Raw genomic sequence first — 22,577 nt, forward strand, 5'->3', positions numbered from 1 at the left:
AGTTGACTAAAGTCCTGTTGCCCAAGCAAAAATACCGATCTACTCACTAAAACTTGGGAGTTTTCATTCTGGAGCAAAGAAGTTTTGATCACCACTGAAGAATTATGTCCTTTTGTCCTTTTGTCCATGCTTCAACACAGTCGAAAAAAAAATTATCAGTAATTATACCGGCTTCAATGTCAAAAAGATATAGATTGAAGAGAAGATTTGCAATTTTTGTGCAAGACAAATCAATTTGTTTGAGGACTCAAGGAGTGTAATAATTTATCAAAACAACCAACTTTATCACTTCTATTTGAATTTGAGCAAATCGCATTTTTGTCTCATCTTAGATCGATGCCACGAGTAGCAACGGTTTTATTTCTCAAAGAGGGACTGAAGAAATGTTTTCAGTAACAAATTTTTGGGCTCTGGCATTACCTGCGAGGCCCAAAAAACAAAGACAGCAGGCAATTATTCAGACAATTGTATGATTGTTTCAGAGTAGGAAACAAAAATCTTTTTTGCTCTCCTTGAGTTCAAGTGCAATCAGTTAATGATCAAATGCAAGTCTGTTAGTTACAGTGAAAACCTCATAAATTCAATTCATCAATTACGTTACTGCTAAACAATTATACCTCGGGTTTTTTATATTAGGTACGATAAATATAGGTATTATAAGTACTGGTTTGAAGTCTTTTTTTAGATTACCTTGTGGCAGGGTAACTTTTTTTCGAATGGTTCTAGTTGTCGAATCTGGATCTATTGGTCAAGTTCAAAAATGGAAGATAAAGTAAACTGCCTTTCCTGTTCTCTCTTTTTTTGAGAATTTTTTTTCACAGTTAGAGCGAAACACCTCTTTCGCTTGCAATAGACCCTAAATGAAAACGATATTTTGTAGAGCTGAAAAACTTGATGATTTTTGATAAATTGGTTTTTTTTTGTTGCTTCTACTCCCTCGAATTCACTGCTATGTTCTGGTCTACAAATAGGTTTTTCCTATTTGCTATTGCTGGTTCGGATGTGCACATGTGCATATTCCAAAATCTCATCGTTCCTTCATGTTAGTTGGTTTTTATAAACCGTCATATTGAGATTTCTCAGATGGCACTTGACTTTTGTGATACCAAAATGATCCATATAAATTATCTGTTGGAATATAACATTTACCATATCTGCAGCTGAGTGAAAATATCTCATTGAGAGAAATAATTTTTCCTTTGCTCTACTTACCACACAATACAAACTTGGTTTTGTTGCATATATAGACACAGAGCCAAATTGCTGCCCTGCCCTTCATGAAATTTCAATGAACTATTAGAAAATAGAAGACAACTTTTGACGCCAAATTATTTAAAAAGCAATCGATCAAGTCTACATTCACATGCAGACCAAGAATTTGTGGATTTTTGCTAATGTGTTAGGCTTTCAACACGTTGAGGATAAAATAGTTAATTCTGCTTTTGAACCATCATCATATCGATATAAGCGACAAAAATTTCTGCATTTGGCGTCTCTGATTTCAAAAATCGCAAATTTGAGCTTCTGATTTTTTTTTTCAAAAATGAACTCAATGATGAAAATTTATTTAAATTTGCTGACCATTGAATTCAGTACATATCAATAATAAAATAAAAGAAGACTGCGATAATTTAATAATTGATAAAACAAATTCCCGTGAAATTATGATGCTATAAATCTTAATTAGGAAAATTCACCAAAGATAAATCGATTCTAAGCTGAAATGATGGTGATGATGTGATAGGCTGTGAAAAGTATTACTACCTTTTGAAATACATGAAACTCCTTATTTTTTCGAAAAAAAACAACCTCTTTGCTTTGCTAGCATCTTTGCATTGCTTTCCTATTATACTAACTATATTGATAGTATCATAAATATGTTATCAGGATGCATTATTAGGTGAAAAATGAATTCGTATCTCGACCTTTTAAAAACTTGCTTGAACGCCTGAACAACTTTCAATCCACGAAGAAAGCACAAACCGTTTTTAACGCATGAAAGTTTAAGCTTAAGAGAGCACGAAATTAAATTTTGGATGCACAAATGTCTGCGCAAGAACACACAAACTTCTAAACTTAAGAACGCTTTAATTTAAATTGTGAGCACATGAAAGTCTGCACATGCGATATGATATCAGTCTGGAACGTTCTGGTCCAGCGCAAATTCCGTTTGGGACGGTCTGATCATACCCATTTCCACCTGGCACCTCAATTTCGGTATCCTCACAGCTTTTGGCGTAAAACTGTTATACTGAAGCTGAAAAAATTGTTCACAGTATACAAGAAAAAATGAAGGCAGTTATTGATAGTTTTAGAGTACTTTAGTCATTGGATTTTGAGAGTGCGAAGATGATGGAATGTGCGATGAAGTTGAACCTGATTGGTTGTTATTATAATTGATTGCACTATAAACTGATGAGGATGAAGATACGCTAGATGTCGTCCGATTGTGACCCCTAACGGCCAAATTGTCACCTTGAGCTTTAACTCCCGAAGACGAAGTTGACCTTGAACTTGCCATTGCTGCTCGTTCTTGCTTCATTTTTAAGTGTTGCTTCACATAAGAGGTCAAAAGGTCATCCATTTTATATCCCAACGAGGTTTCAAACAGCATTTGATTGCGCGGGCTTTTCGAATTGCCTCCAAACGTAATGTGGAAGTAATCCTTTCCGGACCTCCAGTTTGAGATCTGGGTCAAGTCAAACGTCATCAAGTTTTTCTTAGTAATTGGGCTGTGAAGGTTCACCCCATGTTTGTTAATAACCACCAAAAGATTTTGAGGAAATGAAGAATCGAAATTTTGCGATTGTTTCACTTCAAAAAATGCACTTCCAAAAGTTGGCAACTGGTAAATTAACTGCAGAAATTTCAACTTTGCATCTTCAGCCGTTTTGACGTTGTTCAAATTGTTAAGTTTGGTGATGATTTGCGTCTTCCATTCTTCGTTAGTTTGGCATTTAATCAGTCCTTCGGGGACAAAATTGCGTAAGTTTTGGAGGATATTTTGAGACAACTTCTGACCAGAACTCTCTCCGAAAAGTACTTTGTATTGCAGTGCCGCTAGGTAGGCAGCTTGGTCCAACGAAATGTCGTGGTAGCCTCGATTGAGTTTTGGAATTTCCTTAAAAAAAATTAATTGGAATTCGGAAATAATCGGGCCGAATGGACTTTTCCTACTAGCAACTTCAGCAGGGTGCTACAAAACGCGAGCAGAAGTAATTTCACCTAACAAATCTACTGAGAGCAAATATGCTAGCCATAGGGGCTACTTACAAGAGTTTTTGTATGAATCACGAATTTTTCTTCAAACGGTGGACTATTAGCATTTATACATATTGTGTCATACAAACTATCAAAGCAAGGGAACAATTAGCCATGAACCAAAAAGTAGCAAAAACTGGAATAAAGTCGTAAATATTAGCGAATACCTTTTAGGACAAAATCAATCAGAAAAATAAAAAAGTTTTCTGGATCAAAAATTTTTCGAAATTGCAGTGCGAGCTTGAGTTTAACTTAAGAAATCGTAATCGTGAACTATAGTCATTATAAGTGCTAAAACTTTCAGATAAAACCCTGAGTATACCGGAAGTTAGTTGCTAGGAAAGGACTATAAACAAAATTTTTTTCATAGTCCAGTAAAATCTTTTTCAGGGTTCGAGTAAAAGCTTGACAATTAGTTGAATACAATTTATTCGGCCTTCTCACAATTCTGTTTTTCTTATGCTTTAGAAGTTCTTGTCACCGGCGCTCTTTTAATTGTACAGATGCCAAATTTTACGTGCAGCAACTCTAAACATTGTTTTGACCAGGATATTGCGTTTGAAAAAAAATAGAAAAATGAATGTTCGGTCCAAACAGTCCCCAATTAAAAAATATCTGCAGAAAAAAGCTTAGACAAAATTATCTTTTAAAGCAGACAAGAACAAGATAGCCCAAGACAGAATAGTTTTCAAAAATATCAAAACAACAGTAAAATAATCTACAACTTACAAACAAATCTAAGAGTTAAGCTTAGAGTACATTGTTTCTAATTAAGATTAAGATTAAGAAAACCACAAATTTGGTTCAAAATAAATAATTTGGTAAAACTATGTTATAATCAGAGTAAAATATTTCCAATGACACGCAATCATATGAATAATTTAAGGAGTTTCTTTGTTAAGGTATATATATATATATATATATATATATATATATATATATATATATATATATATATAAATATGTTGACCTCTGTTTTTAATTGGGTTATTTTGTCTGGGGATGTTTTTGTCATTTTATTGGGACTATGTTGTCTGGGATTGTTTTGTCTGGGAACATTATGATATTTGGGACTGTTTTGTCTGGTGCTGTTTTGTCCGGGACTGTTTTGTCTGTTCTGTTCGCCGGAAAAGCCAAAAATATGAGTTTTTTCAATGAAAACAATCGTTAACAGTTTACTATATTGCCAATTTACTCAAAGTTTTAGTATCATGATTATAGTGTGATAACTTTATTGTTTCAGTACCAAATTTATGAATTAAAAAGCTTTGCTAAACTTGTTGTTCTCTGATTGCTGTTTTTTTCTGTGTTTCGACTCATGATAAAGCATGCTCCTTGATTACGTCATAGGCAATAAGATTTTAAGATGTTGCAGCATACGTCCAAGTTTTTAAGTAAAGGAGAAACGTTTACGTACCATTTTAATTTGATTGAGTGAAATTAAGCAGTCTACCCATTACAGTTTCCATTCCGTTATATATGATTTTAGTGTGCCGTTTTTCAACTGATCTGTTACATAAAGTTTCAAAAATTATTTTGCAGGAGCCTCTTATGAATTTAATTGCATGAAGGAACATGCCCGATGACTAAGTCATAAACACTATTGTATTTAAAGTGTATACAAATTTTTCTGAAACAATATAGGTTAGAAACTCATGAAAAGCCATTCTCTCGGCCTGTGATTTGACTTAAGCTCAATTAATTTTCTTAAAATTTTCTTATTTTGGTCAAGCACAATTACGGCGTTAAAGTTTGGGTCAGGCAAAAGCCTAGAATTGATTTTGAGTCGGGCAAAATTCAAGGCTCATTTAGATGAAGAAAAGTATTTTAATTGCGAATTGCAATCATGTGCCGCCTTTTGATTAAGAAAGATCGGGGTCTCAAGAAAACTATAGTCAGTTTCATGAAATTAAGATGAAAACAAACGTTCAGCGCCTTCAGCTCCATTTCAGCTGTTTTTTTTTGCATGAGAAATTTGAACTTTGACCTCTGAAATCCGTGCAGTGGTTTTTGAGACGTCCGCTTATTTCAACTGTTTGGGACATGCTTTATAATTAAGATTCATTAGTGCAAACTAAGTGAGTAATGAAGAATGAGTGCCTGATAGTAGTGGAAGATGTTGTCTGCAACGGGATCCTTGCCAGGGATGGTATCTGTCCAAGTCTTCTTCATGAAGAATAGTTGGTACTCGAATGTGTCGAGATAGTACCTCTCTGGACTACACTTCTCTCTCTTGATCCAGTCTGTGATGTACCGGATGAAGTCAAAGAAGTATTCATTATCCTCCACACTGATCACCTAAAGGTAGAAGTTTGCATTATAGCATATATAAGGGTTAGTTATAATAAAACAAAAAATTATGAGAAAATGAAAACAGAAGCAAGTTGAAACGGCTTAGCAGAAACGGCAAAGCATTTCACAAAAAGATTAGGCATCGTCGCTTTGAGAAAAACGGCAAAATTCAATTAAAAAAATTAAATTTCTCATTTTTAACTTGCTCAATACCAAAATTTGTCAACTAAGGATCTAACAAATTTGACGTCTTCTCAGATCGTTGGTAGACTAAATGACAGACGACTTATATTCAACCAGGAGAAAAATCTAAATCTATACAGCTTCGAAACCGTCTTGCTTTAATTTAACAAAAATTTTGGAAGTTTTAAAACTTGGCAATCTGTATAAAAATTTGGCCATCAAGAATCTGCACAGATCCAGAAGAATTTTAAAACATCAATGTGACGTGCGTGCTTCAAGTATAGTTTACATGACTGCGCCTGAAGTCACTGAACTTTAGGTGTTTATCCATAACCACGTAGATGTGGTGTCAGAATTTCAATTGAATTCTCCATAGTCTCGTAACTTTAATTGAAACACTTAACTTCTAAAGATGAAAATGCAGCAACTTCATTAGCGCCAACTTCTGATTATGTAGACAGAATATTCTGGCATTTTATCTTCTGGCACTGCAAACTTAGGTATTTTAAAACTTGAACTTGCCTGTTATAAATTACGCAACCAATTTTTACCTGCTCTGAAATTGGCTTTCATAGGTTTCTTTAAGCAATGAAAGGAAATAAAAATAAACGTTCAAATAGTGCGTTTGTGCTATATTGGAATAACAAAAAACCATTTTATAAAACTTGCATAAAAAACGTTTGCATGAAAAATGTTGGCTGACATTAGCAGAATGACAGACACAATAAGAAAATTCAGTTCTTTTGTAGCCGTTTGTTTTAAAACTTTCTTCTGCCAAAAGAAAAAGTACCTCAGAGCTAAGCACAAACAATTCAGCTGTCAAGCTATTTGGCGTCCAAACGATCACTAAAATTTAATTGCCCTCAATTTACAGCCTTTTAATTTTTTTCCAAACTCTTATTTAATCAAACTATACTGTGTGGTAACTAACGCTCTGAAATGTGAGGTTCGATCAGTTTTCAGAAAGGACAAAGTGAATTAATTTAATAGCAGTGATAGTAGTCTCCATTGTTCCGACCACTCTTGAGGGGGGAACTATATACTCAACTGGTTTTTTTTTGTTCAGACAATTTTGACCGATCGATATATTCATCGTAGAGAGTTGAGAGTGATATCATTAAAAAGCCCGTCCGGCGGAGAATATGGAATAACAAAGATTTTTTGAATCTCGTATTCTAGAGCGAAATATTGTGGTTTAAAATTTTGTGAATATTAGACCAATATGCTTATTTTCATTAACATTTTCCGAAACTTTTGCATAAAGATTTGTCAATTTTGCTAAAATATGTAAAAAAATGTTATCAATAGTACTGTTGATCTTATTCTTGAAGACAAAAAGTTTTGTTAATTATTTTGATTTTATTTTTATGCTAAAAATTTGGCTAATTATTTTAAAAATCAGCCTTTTTCAGCAAAAATTGCCCGAAATAAGCGTGTTTAGTCCACTTTGATTAAATTTGCCGGAAGAACACACCCAAAAACAACAAACACGTTCTTTGTAAAAACTAAGGTAGCTGGTCCTACTTCCACTACAACTGAGAAAATTCGGGAATTAAATTTTTGCCGTTTTTTGAAAATTTTACTCTATGATTATCAAAATTGCAGCATTTATTTTTGATCTTTTAACTAACAAATCATATAGATTTATAAAATTCGAAACCATTGAGTGCTCTTAGTGGAAAAACAGCAGTAGTAAAGCTGGTTGGGTTCAATTTTGGACTATTGCAATCCAAAAATAACTCGGATTGTAATCATCTCGTCTCTTTTTAAAATAAATTCGATCTCTTTTATGTTAGTTAAAGAAAGAACAATTCAAATCAAAATTCAATGTTGACAGGTTCAATTGGCTTCATAAGCAGTTTTGAATTAGAATATCTAGATTTTTTACTCGGGAAATTTTGGTTGATTTGACTTTTAAAAATGAGTGATTTTCAAATAAACAATGGCATAATGACATTTGCCACTGTTTTTCTCTTAATTTGGTCAACTTGTAGCTTTGTGTCAGCAACGAAAGAATGCTTGTTCTTCGTCTTATTTCTACTGCCATAAAGTTTGAACTTTTTTGAGCGTTAATTTATGGTCTTATGGCTTGGATAATACTAAATTTCAAACTTTTTTATTTTTAGGCATTGACCCATTCTGCATGTTCTTTTCTCTTATGGTCACATTATCGCCTTATTTTAAAGTTACATTTTGCATCTTTGGCGTTCACAATAAGGCGTAATTGAACATATAGAAGACTTTAAAGGCAGGGACTATGATTTAAACGGCTTCGACACCCCCTTTGCCGAAGAATTTAATTGAATTTTATACATATGTCTTTCACTGTCGTTTGCACTTTGTCTTTAGTGGTAAGAAATTTCCTGGATTTTTGACAAGTCTCATTGGCTTTCTATGGAGAAATAAATGAGCCTTTACTCTCGTTTGAGTAGATAGCTGATGGTAGAACGTTTATTAATTTTTTGTTCTTGTTCGTGTATTTGCTACCTAGTCTCGTTTATCACAGGCCACATTTCACATTTTTGCAATTGCGGAGAGCTGCAAGTGTACAAGGTCTAATGTTTTTTATTGATTTTGTTATGAAGTTATTCGCTTCAACACAATTTTTTTGCAAAAAAAGTACACTAATTTTTAACTTTTGTTTGAGTTTGACGCACTTTTTGTAGACGCATAGGGACATTTTCTGAATAATTACAGATCTCAAAGCTTTCTTTAGACAAATCATTGAAGCTGTCTAAAATTTTTTTTGTAGCTATTGGCTCTCATGATTACTTTTTACCTATTCTCATTAAAAGGAACTAGTATACCACATTACTGGCGTTATAGGCAGTCGTTTAACATCTTTTTTTGGGCAAAAAAACTCATTTACGGCTTCGACAGCGTTTTTTTGCAAAGTTTAATTGAATTCTCTATGTCTCTATTTGCTGTTCTTTTTGTAACCGCATCAAAATTGAAGGAAGACAGGCCTTCATGCCCGCCTATGGAGAGGTATGAGATCATAAACTTAATGTCTTCAATTGCTATCTTCTGGTTTTCATTCCTTTGAAACTAATTGTTTTCTTTAATTTAAGCCAAAATTTTAACTTTGCTTTTTTGTTTTTTTGTCTAATTGTTGCCGAGCTTTATTATGGAGTGGTCCCATATCTCTTCTAGTAATATAAAAGTGAATTACAAGTTGTTTTGTTTACTTTCAGTTTTATCTGACGCTGCCAAAATGTTTTTTTAAATAGACATAAAGTTCAGGATGTAATTAATGTTTGTTGTTTTTGTTGTTTGTCTTGACTTCCTTTCTTAATAAGTGCTGATCTATCAATCTAATGAGGCATTTTTACTCCTCTGAGTTATCTGCGTTGGAACTGATCATTTTGTTCATACACATTTTTTAAAAAACAATTGAATGTTTTTGGGGTTTTCTATCTGTTCCTCATTTGGTAGACATCTATGCCAAATGTGCGATGAGCGGGATTGGAACTTTATGTGCAAACCACATTATCGATCCTCTTTGTTTTTATTAAAAAAGCAAAGCATCAAATCGCAACCTTCATATACAATATTTCCAAGTTGTTGGTGTTGCTCCTAAAGCACACTTTTCATGGGAGCTAGGCTTGGTATGTTAGTTGTTTAATTTTGCACTATTATCCTGTTAACTCAAGTCTTACAAAAATTGAGCAATTTCAACAATTACGTTGGCGATTTTACTAAACGTAGAGGCAATTGATTGAATTTTAAAGGGGATAATATTTCTAAATTAAATATTGATGTAGGTTGTCATACAGATTTGCAATCTGTAGATTTGAATTGTTTCGTAGCGCCAATTAGCGTTCTTTACTTCGGCCAATTTAAGAGTGAATTGGCGGAGCGAATTTAGGCTTTGTTTTGTTATTCAAATATTGATTATTTGAGTTACAAACTTTAGGTTGATTTGGCGGAGCGAAATCACGTTCGACTAACTATCGGGTATTTCGCTTAGCGAAAGATACCAATTTTTGATGCGTCTGAATTTAGACTTCGGCGGATTGAAATCTAGTTAAGAGAGAGAGTCAACTATTTTGAAATACGAAATTGAAAAGAATGAAATTAGGCAAGATTAACAAAAATGTTTCACAATTTGTTCACAAGATAACATTACTAAATTGCGGCAACTGACAATCACGAGACAAGGTGAACAGACAAAAGATCATGCATAGGATATAAACAAATTAACAAGTATGAAATCATCGGATTTGATCTTCAAAATTAAACTGAATAAATGAACAAATTAAAATAAGGAAATTGAACTAAATTAAGTTAAACAGAAATTGAACTAAATTGGTTGCACCAAATTAATGAACTCAAACTAAAATGTACTATTGTACCACATTTCCCCCTTGCCGGAAATAAATAACATGTTATTTATCAGAAAATTAATAAGAAATATGTACTTGTTAAATAATTAATACTGTAATGTTTTAGACAGAGTTTTGAATGGTCAGTTTTACTCATTAATAGCTTTCGCTTTCATAATACCTCTCCGCTTCGCCAACTGTCATAGACAACTCTGGTTCCTCGTAATTCGGAGAGACGTAGAATTGAGTGGGGTAGGAAGTTGTTGGGGAGCATGGGCCGACTGTGAAGTTTGACTCCTCTTGATTGGATTGCGCTGCAGCCGTTTGTATTGCAGAGATTATGGACTTGTTTTCGATTTGTTGTTTTTTAATATTTTGCCGTCTCTTCTGTTTTCCAATTGCTGAAGTACTTGGTGTTGTGGGAGGGCATGATTGAATTGGATTCACAGACTCATCCGATTCTGTTGTTGAAATGGCAGAGCGTTTTCTCTTTGAAGGAATTAGCGCTGCGGATGCTTTCGTGGCTGCTTTTCTTTTCGGTCTGCTTGGTGGCTCCGCGATAATGATGCTTGAAGTCGGTAGTTCCATTGGCACTGCGGGATCGTTATTCGACTCCGTGGTTTGATTTCGCGGCGCCGTTGTCTGTTGTTTCATTGGCTTGGTCGGCATTCTTACTCTGAGGGCGCGTGTTACGTTAGAGTGAATGAACGACAATGTGCTGACGTCATCTGCCACTTTTCTGTGTTTCATTTTCTTTCCACCTTCTAACTTTTTTCTTAGTTCTTTTGCATGGTGATGAATGATTTCCTCCGTTGTTTTTCTCGTGGGGATTTTCGGGCGTCTATTTGCATATATTTGCAAATCTGTTTCTCGTTCCGCCTTTGTGCCGAACTTTGCGAGGTCAGAATTCCGTATTGTAACCTCTCTCTTGCCCGGTTCTTTGATTACTGAGGTGTTTTCGGTTGTTTTAATGACTGACGATCCTGGTGCAAGTACGTCGTATAGACCGTCGAGACTTTTCTTTGATCGTTTTATTTGTGGTTTTTTCTTTGCCAATTTGAGCTCCAGTGACGATTCTGTTCTTGGTATCGGTTGGCCAACATCTGGATGAGAAATTAATCTCGATTCTTTATTTGGGTCGTCCCTCTGTCTTTTCATTGCCTCTTTGCCCAGTTTGTCCTTGTTTATTTCCATTTCTATGTCGCTTCGCTCATCATTGTTCCAATTGTCGTCTGTGATGAGCTGATCCCATTTGACAGTCTCCAAATCTAAATATTTGTTAAGAATATTTTTGTAAGTTAAACTTTTTGAATCTGGATTAGTCGTTATATTGCTTAATGGTGTATTCGCTTTTCTGCCAAAATGTGCCTCAAAAGGTGATATTCCAATAGTCTTTTGACGACATATTCGTAACTGATAAATTATTGAATTTATTGATGCTTTCATGTTAAATTGATTTTGCGCCGCCGTTTTAATACAGGCTAAGCGATTCTTGATTGTTTGAATGAGTCTTTCAACCAAACCAATAGCTCTGTGGTCGTGTATTGGCGCCTCGATTAGCTGTATATTATTTTGATTACAAAATGTTTTAATTCGATGCCCCGTTTGACATCTAGCCTGATCCAATCTAATCGCGCGGGGTATACCGTGTAGCAAAAGATATTCTTGAAGAAACTTTAAAATATTATCTGCATTGGGTCTATCAAATACCTTTGCTGTTGGGAATTTCGAAAATCGATCAATACATGCAAGACAATAAATCTCTTGATTTTTCTCATTATAAATGGGTCCTCCAAAATCAATTTGAATCTCTTCATTAGGAACTTTACATAGCTTTAATGGTGCCCATTTATTTGCTGGTATAATAGGTTTTAAATTTTTACCAATTTTGACACATGGGTTGCACTTTGCTGTTTTGGTGGCAATATCCCTGTGCATGTATGGCCACCACGCGTGTGTTGCCATATCCGTCATTCCCCATGTGCCAGGGTGAGTTGCGTGGATTGCGTCTACATACGCATCCTTGATAGCATGTGGGAGTTCAATTCTGTCGTCTATGCAAACACACCCATTCTTCACGTGTAAGTCCTTCCAGAAGGAATGAATGTAGGGTGAGATTTGTCTGCATCTGTCTTCATTGGACGTCAAAATGCAGTCGCGAATCTCTTTCAAGATCGCGTCCTTTGTTGTCAGGCTGGCCATGAGAGAGCTTGCGAAGATTTTTGAAAGCGCGAAGTTGAAGGAATCCATGTACAAGTCGTCTACTGAAGGCGAAGTGGCTGTTGTATCTGTAGTAGGTGTAATGGGGGTCACAGGTGCCGCTTGAACAGTAGAAGGCCCCGCCTCTGCAAATCGGACTCTCGAAGGGGTCGATTGTTTTACAGTCATCAGTGTGTCGTCGTCAGAAGGTGATTGAGACATCATATAGACGTTCTTGAATTTTGTTGCGATGCGTTGAAAGTGATTTAGACTAGAGTGTGACTGTTCGGTGGGTCGGTTTAAGGCAAAAAGCGAGTGAGGAATGTTAGTTGTTTCGGTTTTGGGGATGGAATTTAAATTATTTATCGTTAATTCGCTAATTGAGTCGTCAATTTGCGTGCTTGTAGAATGTTCTGGATTTCGCGGTGCGAAATCACTACATAAGTTATTAGTGGAATTTGGATTATTTACGACGCAATTTGTAGATTGATTTTGCGCTGCGAAATCGACGTAATTTTCAGCATTTAATAAGAAGCGTTTCGCGCTACGCTTAATTATATCCAATTTAGCTACAATGAATTGCTCGTCGTATGTGGATATATTAGCAGCTTGTTGATGCGGGTCGCGAGATATATAATCCACTAATCCCATTTTTGTGCCCGGAAGGTGATCAATCGAGAATTCAAATGGTAGTAAACGATCTACCCATCGTGTCAGTCTACTATTATATGATTTATTGGATCTGTTTTCTCTCATAATAGAGAGAAGGGCTCTATGATCAGTTATCACAGTAAAGGGTTTGCCGTATAAATAATACTTAAAGTGTTCCACTGACCAAACAACACCCAGAAGTTCTAGTTCGTTTATGCTATATCTGTCTTCAACAGAGTTCAAAAATCGCGACGCGAATGCTACCGTATGCCACCCATTAGGTGTTTGTTGCTCCAATGCACATCCCAATCCCTTACGCGAGGCGTCACATTTAATTCGCGTTTCCAAATCCGGGTTGAAATGTTTATTTTCAGTTGTTTCCGTAATTTGTTCTTTTATTAAAGAAAACTGTTTATCGTGCTCTTCCGTCCAGAGAAATTTCGAATTTTTCTTAAGCAATGGTCGGAGGGGGTAACATAATTGTGATAAATTTGGAATAAATTTTCCAAGATGGTGTACAGATCCCATAAAAGAGCGAAGTTTTTTAAGATTAGTAGGTGCCGATAATTTTCCGATTGCATCTGTTTTACTTGAAAGTGGGGTTACACCAGACTGCGTAATATTATGACCGAGCCATTCAATCGTCTCTTTTGCGAAATGACATTTTGCCAGATTTATGCGTAAATTTTCCTGATCCAGTTTTATTAGACATTTTCGTACTAAGTGAAGATGTTTTTCGATTCCACCTCTACTAACGATCAAAATGTCATCTAGGAAACAGAAAGTATTTTCTAAACCGGCTAGGGTACAATCAATAGCTTTTTGGAACTCCGCCGGGATGTCCGTCAGCCTGTAAAATCCAGTTTTAAATCGATATGTGCCAGTCATATCACCACTTACTATATTGAAGTTACAATGGCGGGCCGTATCACTGTGTAGCTTTAATTGACTATAAGCGTATTGCAATTCAAGAGTTGTGAAATAAGCAGTCTCCTGCGGCGCCGTTGACAGTGTTTGCGAAATCGTTTGATTTAGCGAATCTATATTAGGCATTTGATACTTGTTTTTATGAATAGCTTTGTTTAGGATTTTTGAATCAAGTGCTATTTTGATTGACTTATCCTTTTTTACCGTAATGACAATCGGAGATATGAAAAATTGATCTGAACAGTTGTTTAACTTTTCAATATGTCCTTCGTTTAACAAATTTTCTAATTCAATTTTCACTTGCGGTTGGAGGTGAATGGGTACTTTTCGTCCTTTTTGATGTATTACTCGATAATTTTTGTAAAATTTTGAATTGACCATGTGGTTTTTTGATTTCCCAATTCGAGATATCAAATCAGGAAATTCCTTTGCCATTGATTTCTTGATTGCACAAGGTGGATCTATATTATTAACTTCAGATTGCGGGCAAGGCTTCTGAGAAATTGTAATACCTAACTGGTCAAAAAGGTCCCGTCCTAATATTGGTCTAAATCCATCGGATACAACTGTTATTTTTGCCTCCTGTATACTCCAATCATTGCATTTTACCGGCGTTTTCAAAGTGCCAAGAGGTTGGACGATATCATTCGAAAATGACTTCAATTCCAATGGTCTTTTCTCCGACCATTGTGATTGAGCGCAATTGAACATTATTTCTCTTGCGAGTGACATATTAATAATGGTACAACCACAACCAGAGTCTAGAAGTAAATCGCAGTTTGTGTTTCCAATTGTTAGTGTTAAATTTTTCAGTGTCAAATTTGGGGAACTCGTATTTTCAATAGTGGCAACGTAATTATCATCCGAAGAATCATAGTCTGAATTGATTTGCGCATTATAATTGATATAATTGACGTTTAGACTTTTCTGGCTAGAATTTTGATTAGATGTTTCTGCCGTATCTATATTGTTAATGCGATTAGTTTGTTGAGTGTTTCTTGTAGAATTAAGTCTTCGACGACAAACTTTAGCGAAATGGTTTTGCAAACCACAGTGATTACATTTCTTACCCATTGCGGGGCAAACCTGACGATGTGTAGGTGTCCAGACTTGACCACAACCACGGCATTGACCAATGGATGCACGATTTGTGGCTGTTCTGCTTGATTGAGGTCCTCCTACTCCCGCGCCGCGAAATCGATTGAATTGGTGTACTGTGTTTACCGTACTGCCAGTTGCTCCGTTATTAGATGAAATTCTTTGCTGATTCTGATTACCCATTTCCATGTTTACTGCAATGCTGAGTTCCCTCTCTGGTTCGACTGTGTCCCTTAGAAGCTCTCGCTGAATGTCATCGTCTAGCATGTTAGTGATGAAAATGTCCCTGATGATGGCTTCTTCACGGTTTTCAAAATCACAATTTTCAGCTAGTTATTTTAAGATGCTGTAGAATTGCTCTACAGTCTCGCCCTTCTTTTGCTTCCGAGAGAAGAACACAAATCGATCGAATGTGATGTTTCTTGGGCGGATAAAGGCAATTTCCATCATTTCCCAGAGTTTTAGAGTAGTCAAATCGTAAATGTTGTCGTGCGGGAATTTTTGTGTTAATAGTCGTCTTCCTTCAGTACCAATACTGAGGTACAACAGGGACACGCATTTCTGATTGCACAAATTCCAAGGACGCTCTCCACATAGTATTCCCGCTTCGGTTATTTTTTGACACTTTAGTTCCCATTGTAGCTTCAGCTGGTTGTTTCTTACTCTACGTTCTCTTTCTGCTTCCTCGGTTGTGTCGTCAATTGGCATTTCGTACTTCGGTTCCACTGGTAGGCGAACTGTCGATGGTTTGGGTTGAAGCAATGTGTCTATAGTTATGTTCTCGCGAGCGAGAATCGCTAGTTTTAATTGAATTCTCCATTTCTCCCATCTAATTGGTGGGTCTGAGGTTGGTCGTTCCCAAAATGGCTCTATCGACAGCGGTGTTGTTCTCGATTCTCGAGCTGGCTGCGCCATGTCATACAGATTTGCAATCTGTAGATTTGAATTGTTTCGTAGCGCCAATTAGCGTTCTTTACTTCGGCCAATTTAAGAGTGAATTGGCGGAGCGAATTTAGGCTTTGTTTTGTTATTCAAATATTGATTATTTGAGTTACAAACTCTAGGTTGATTTGGCGGAGCGAAATCACGTTCGACTAACTATCGGGTATTTCGCTTAGCCAAAGATACCAAATTTTTGATGCGTCTGAATTTAGACTTTGGCGGATTGAAATCTAGTTAAGAGAGAGAGAGTCAACTATTTTGAAATACGAAATTGAAAAGAATGAAATTAGGCAAGATTAACAAAAATGTTTCACAATTTGTTCACAAGATAACATTACTAAATTGCGGCAACTGACAATCACGAGACAAGGTGAACAGACAAAAGATCATGCATAGGATATAAACAAATTAACAAGTATGAAATCATCGGATTTGATCTTCAAAATTAAACTGAATAAATGAACAAATTAAAATAAGGAAATTGAACTAAATTAAGTTAAACAGAAATTGAACTAAATTGGTTGCACCAAATTAATGAACTCAAACTAAAATGTACTATTGTACCACATAGGTTTCAAACCAAATGTACTGTTGATAAGATAGTTATTTTGATAAACAAAGCATTGAGTTTCAGTGGTTTCAAAAAACTGAGTTGTTTGACAATTCAAGTTTTTAATTTATCCATTTCAATCTGATGAACGGAGTTATATTCACAGTCTAATTCAGCATTGAGCCTGACTAATTCCGAAATACTTCTGACAATCCTGAATTGCAACTTGCGGTGTGTTATCAAAATATAAATGCATAATATTGAAGAAACCATGCATAAGATAGTTGAAAAAACAGATTTGCATGCAGTTGCATTTATGTGAATATTTCAAACGCTGAAGAGCAACAAAAATTAACAATCATTAATGATTACATTCGCCTTACGATTGCAGTCAGTTAATTCATCTAGTAGTAGTAGTAGTAGTAGTAGTAGTAGTAGTAGTAGTAGTAGTAGTAGTAGTAGTAGTAGTAGTAGTAGTAGTAGTAGTAGTAGTAGTAGTAGTAGTAGTAGTAGTAGTAGTAAAAGACTTCTATTACCTTTGATAGGATATTACAGTATCATAAATAGAGTTAGCATTGTTAACATGTCAAAAGAAATTAAGGTTAATAATTACAAAAAAGAATGAACTAAAACATTAAAATAAAGCCTATCCTGCGCAAACACTACATCTACATTTTAAAGCCCAAGTACACGTATTATTGATGTCATATTTCGTTTTTGTTAAGTTCAAAAGACATTTATGTATAAGCTCTTGACATGGGTTTTTCGATTTGAAGCTGCTTATACCGACATTCAGAAGATCAGCTGTGTCATTGACCACTCTTTGCACTCGGAAGAAGAAGGACTTCTCTGTAATACGTTTTCTTGCTCGCGAGACGACTAAGCGTTCCAGGTCCATAATACGAGTATTTACACTCTTTGTCTCAATTGTGAAGAAATCGTTAAAACTTAGACAATTTTGTTCGCACATTATAGCAGAGAAGAAATGTAAATCACTCTCAATCAGCTGATAGGCAACTGGCAGGGAATTCGATGTAATCAACAAGCCAGCATAGTCACCCGGTCCAAAGCACCACCTAAGACCTTGTAGTTTCAAGAGTTCTAACCTACGCATATGGATAATGTCCGGGTACCAGGCAGGGTAGCCATATAACAATACTGATAGAACGCATGCTTTGTATAAATTAAACTTAACACCAGAGGAAAGACCGTATGGAACGCTATGTTTCAAATAATTTAGAGCTCTTTGAGCTTTCACGAGTTTAATTCTAAAATGATAGCTCCACTTTAATGTGCTCGACACTTCAATACCCAAATCTGTAATCTGGTCAACTCGAGATATATTGTCGCTTCCAATACATAAGGAATCGGTAGAAGTCCGGCTGAAATGAAGATAACCACATTTGATAGCATTGAAGTTAATAGAATTGCAATAAGACCATAATGTTAGCGCGTGTAAATCACTTTGAACTGCGCGTAGGCAAGAGTCTTCGCTGCAAACTAGTTTTGTGTCATCAGCAAAGCAATATACATTAGAAAATTCAGGGATATCAAGCATATCATCGATATAAATTAGAAACAAGATAGGCCCCAATACGCTCCCCTGTGGCACGCCACTGCTGACATCCGAGACGTCTCAGAGGCTGTTCCCAACTTTAACTCTTTGTCTTCTACATTCTAAGTAAGATGAGAGCAATGCCACGAAATCTTTGTCAAACCCAAAAGATGCTACTTTAAATAGCAGACAGGAATGATCGACAGAGTCAAACGCTTTGCAAAAGTCTAAATACACAACAACTTGTTCCACATTTTCGTCAAAATTCAAATACAATTCGTGTAGAAAAAGGTCTAATTGCGTAACCGTAGAATGTTTCTTACGAAAACCATGCTGCCTTGCATTAAGAAAGTCCTTAATTTTTCCGTATATGTACATAAAGAGAAGCTTTTCGAAGATAAGAGAAATCCGTGGAAGTATAGATATCGGTCGGTAATTTTCCACATTTGCTCTTGATCCCTTTTTAAAAACTGGTGTGACAAAGGCGCACTTCCAAGTATCAGGCCATTTTTGAGTTCTAACAACGTACGAAAAAACAAGGTACAGTAACGTGGACAATGTATCAGCTGCTTTATTCAAGATAGTTGGTGGTACCCCGTCACAAGCTGCTATGGAACTATCGGGCACTTTTGCTAGCAAGATCTGAATGTCGTTCAAGCTAAATTCAACTTCCGAGAGCTTGACCATTTTTCCAAAAGTTAAATCCTCAGTGGAGAAGGTAGCCTTAGGTTGGAAGACCGAACTAAAAGACCGTAACGGCTGGAAGAACGTAACGGTTGAATAAATTGGCTTTATCAAAATCATTCGAAGCCGCTAAGTCATTGTAAAAAAACTTTACCAGGCAGACAGCTATTGCCATTCAACTTTTTAAGCAAGGAAAATTCGTCATTGGTACTGAAATTCTTAACACTGTTAAGAAACACTTGCTTATCCATGTCTATTAAAATTGTTAATTCGCTTTCAAGGCTTTGAACGTTACTCTTTTTACCTCTTCTCGCAGAGTGCAATTTGTTCAAACAGTGCATCGTTGCCGAAGAACAAAAAAACGGTGCATCAATCCTTTTCTTGCGTTTCATATTGACACTTAGCTGAAGGGCTCTTTCCAAGAGCTTGTAGCATCTAGAGATAAATGCTGCATGTGAATTGTGGCAATCGTATACTAGTGACTTTGTGATTGGAAGATTTTGAATAAAAGACTTTGCATCGAATGAAGATAATGAAAATGCACTCGATGAGCAATAATTTAATCGAATACCTTCAAAAGTCAGAAATATAAAATTATGATCAGAGCAACTTGACTCTTTGATAACAAAATCCCAATCATCTGGATGGGAGCAAAATACAAGGTCTAAAATGTTTCCAGCTCTATGAGTGGATTGGTCAATTATTTGCGTAAAAAGTAACTGCTCGGTTATGAATTCCAGTAGAGTCTGCTCGTCCGAGTGTGCCGATGACATACATTCCCACTGTACGTTCGGGTAATTAAAATCTCCTAAAATTAGCCACTGTATCGAATCTGAGTTTTTCAATTGTAATTTGTTTTCTACTTCACTCATGATAGCGCGAATTCTGAGTTCTGGGACAATTGGTTTGACATAAAACTGTGAGCCACGAGGGGGAAGGTAGAAGAGAACAACACAAAGGGTTAGGCTCGCGTACGTAAACAACACGACGCAATCATTTTCGGATTTTGAGGAATATTTGATTTCGATATCTTTCAAGAAATTGTTGTGAAATGCAATGAGGATTCCTCCATGATGACCATGGGTCCAATCTGATCGCACAATTACAGAGTACGGATTGCCAATAAAAACAGCACAATCGTTGACCAATTTTTCAAGCCAAGTTTCGGTGAGACAAGCAATTGCAGGAGATAGCATAGACATATAGCTACAAAATGACAGCCGTTTCTCAATGGATAGGATACTCTGCACATTCATGAGAAGTACGGAAGTAGAGGGCGAGCACTGAAAATGTAGTCATTTCTCTTCGCAAACTCGGCCCCATCTTATTCTGTACGCATTTCCAGGATTTTGACTCTCTAATTGTCGTTTTTCAATTCGCAGGTTATATTATTGCACGCGTTCCGCTCGAGTTAAATCTGGCGACACATAAATACTCGAGAAATTGGGACATTTACGTAGATTGCCAGATTTTCGTAGAAACTCTTTCCTTTTCATCTGCTCCCTAAATTTGAGTAACAGCAACAGATGCCCGGTTGACTCTTGGGGTTTTCCTATTCTTTTCAGTTCCACGTCATGTGCTTCGATTTTGACATCCAGCGTTTTAGCTAGCTCTTGGACAAGAGTCGCGTCCGTTTTTAAATCTGACGGTTTGGTTCCTTTCACTACGAGGTTCATTTTTTTGCATCCTTGCGTGCCTGTTCCTGTTGAACCTCAGCGAATAATGTAGCTCGAGTTTGCTGTTCATTTCTAATTGAATTTGTAACATTTGAGGAGTATGTCTTTTGATTGTCACTTTTAATGCTGGCAGCGCAAAATCCGCAAAGAAACGTTGGAGAACAATCGAAGCTCGAGGGAACAAATACTTTTGTTTGAACGGGGCAGTTGTCTCTTATACAGGGCATAAGTTTCTCAATCAAATCAGTATCTTGCTTTTTAGTTCGTCTCGACATCTTGCAGAGTTACTCGAAGCTATGTAAAGAAAAAAAAATAGCAAATCAGTCAAACAGATGCGGAGAAACCTTACGCCAAATGTTTAACTGAATACAGGGACTAACTTATGAATGGTGAATGTGCGTCCTTTGAATTATGTCAACAAAGCAATTGGAAAGAACTCTCAGTCCAAGTGTTTTTGAATGGTGTATTGTGAAGGCAGTCACTGACGCACTGCTTTTCCAAAATAGTGATAAACTGCAGCAATTATCGCAAAAGAATACCTTCCGCCGGAATCTGAAATCCCCTATAACTGGGCTACCCAAAGAATGTCCGGCCTTTATTGATCCAGTAAATAATTGAAATCAGAAGCTGAAACGAAACTAAATAGCCTCCCGGGTGCACATGGAGACTATTTAATAAGTTTATCAACTAAGTAATTATCATTGTTAAGAGAGCTATGTTACACTCTCACCTGCGTTGTTATCTGTATATTTGTCATTGTCTAAACACTATTTTTTTCAAAATTAGCCAAATTTCAATCTGCGTCAAGATTTTCCAGGTTTTTTTCAGCAATAATTTATAAAAATGTAATTTAATGCACAGTATATTCACAATTAATCTCAGATAGGGACAGTAAACTGAAAAAAAAGCTTTAGACAGGCAGTTTAAATACTCTTCTTATCAAATCTATTTGTCGAAATGTTTAATGTTTTGTGCGGCTAATGATATTTTTGTATAGTTGTAGAGTTGTATAAAACACCGGATGAAGCTTTTTTTCCGGAAATTTTAGGCACTGTCGCCAATTTAATGTCAGTTAAATACTTTCGTGAAAATATTGTCCTATGTTCAAAATATAATCGAAACTGCCAAGAGATTGTGTGCGTGTGCAACTCAGCGTCTATAGAATAGTAATGTTTGTAACCTTGTCGTCTATTCGGACGAAGAGTGAAAACCCAGAAGACACTCTGATCTTCATTCTCTCCACTATCTGGGCTACCAAGTCACGTGAGCGGGTGAAACTGTCCACCTCGAAAGGCAGGTCCGAGTCGTCTGGGAAATTGACCTGAAGAAGATTTACATATATCACCTTGTATGATTACCGGGGAAAATGGAGCTCAAATACTCATCGTTTGGGTGTATTATTTTTTACCGATTGAGCGTGGTAGCTGCTATGATTGGAGTTGTCTACAGTTACATTGTTTTTTGTATGAAGCTTGAATGATTACCGGGAAGTCATACAAATCATATATGACCTTGTATGATTACCGGGGATCATATATGACTTTGTATGAAATCAAGGCTAGTCGTATGATGAGCAACTCGGAGCGTACTTAGAGCTGTTTCCAGCTATTTCGGCCCTCTTTATTTAACCTCCTATCATTATACCTCAAATTATTCACCCTTATCATCCTCAGTTTTAATCTTTTATAAATTTAGGACTAATAAATTAGTAAAATAATGACTCGGCAACGCCTCGGGGGCCATGATCATGCCTCAGCAGCCTGAGAAACCCCCGGTCAACCAGACCTGTAGAACTTAATTCGGCCTTGCTACGGCACCGCATGAGTCTTAGAAAAAACCGAACAAAGTCTTGTCAAGTTTACTACGGCACCATACTTCGGCTGTAAGATTTCTAAGGTGTCATGCTAGTACTCATGCAGTTCTCCAATACAAACAAAACAAGACACCAAATGAAAAATAAGACAAATCAACTTTAGATAAATATGTGGATATGAGGATCTAAAAAACAATCAATTCAAAATCCCCGGCAGCAATTGAATTGAATGAGATGTTTGGTTTTGAATCTGCTGTTCATTTTATGTAACATTTTTGTAATTTTTGTGAGGTATGAAAAGTCATACCCATTGCCAAAACGTAAAAAAGGGACATGTATTGGATAAGAGTTATATTTAAAATCAATTTTAGAATGCGAAAAACTTGCGCGGTCTCTTAATACTTTCGGGGCCCCGGTCTTA

At 36.2% G+C, this 22,577-nt stretch overlaps 2 protein-coding genes across 2 annotated transcripts in view; both read right to left on the bottom strand.

Moving 5' to 3' along the window:
* The window catches only part of LOC142341766 (uncharacterized), a 553,339-nt gene extending 532,316 nt beyond the window's left edge, over nt 1–21,023 (bottom strand). Inside the window, exon 1 of the mRNA XM_075392984.1 lies at nt 21,011–21,023. The gene's annotated coding sequence lies outside the window, so the exon portion shown is untranslated. The remainder of the gene's footprint in view (nt 1–21,010) is intronic.
* LOC142341767 (myosin-VIIa-like) overlaps nt 1,587–22,577 on the bottom strand; it is a 74,108-nt gene continuing 53,117 nt past the window's right edge. Inside the window, exons 15-17 of the mRNA XM_075392985.1 lie at nt 21,524–21,664; nt 5,362–5,559; nt 1,587–3,121 (exon numbers count right to left, since the gene is read on the bottom strand). Coding sequence (XP_075249100.1) covers nt 2,312–3,121; nt 5,362–5,559; nt 21,524–21,664 — 1,149 coding nt within the window. The 3' untranslated portion in view covers nt 1,587–2,311. The remainder of the gene's footprint in view (nt 3,122–5,361; nt 5,560–21,523; nt 21,665–22,577) is intronic.

The sequence above is a fragment of the Convolutriloba macropyga genome, chromosome 6 (assembly GCF_964194025.1).
Source record: "Convolutriloba macropyga chromosome 6, txConMacr16.3, whole genome shotgun sequence".
NCBI classification, from domain to species: domain Eukaryota; kingdom Metazoa; phylum Xenacoelomorpha; order Acoela; family Convolutidae; genus Convolutriloba; species Convolutriloba macropyga.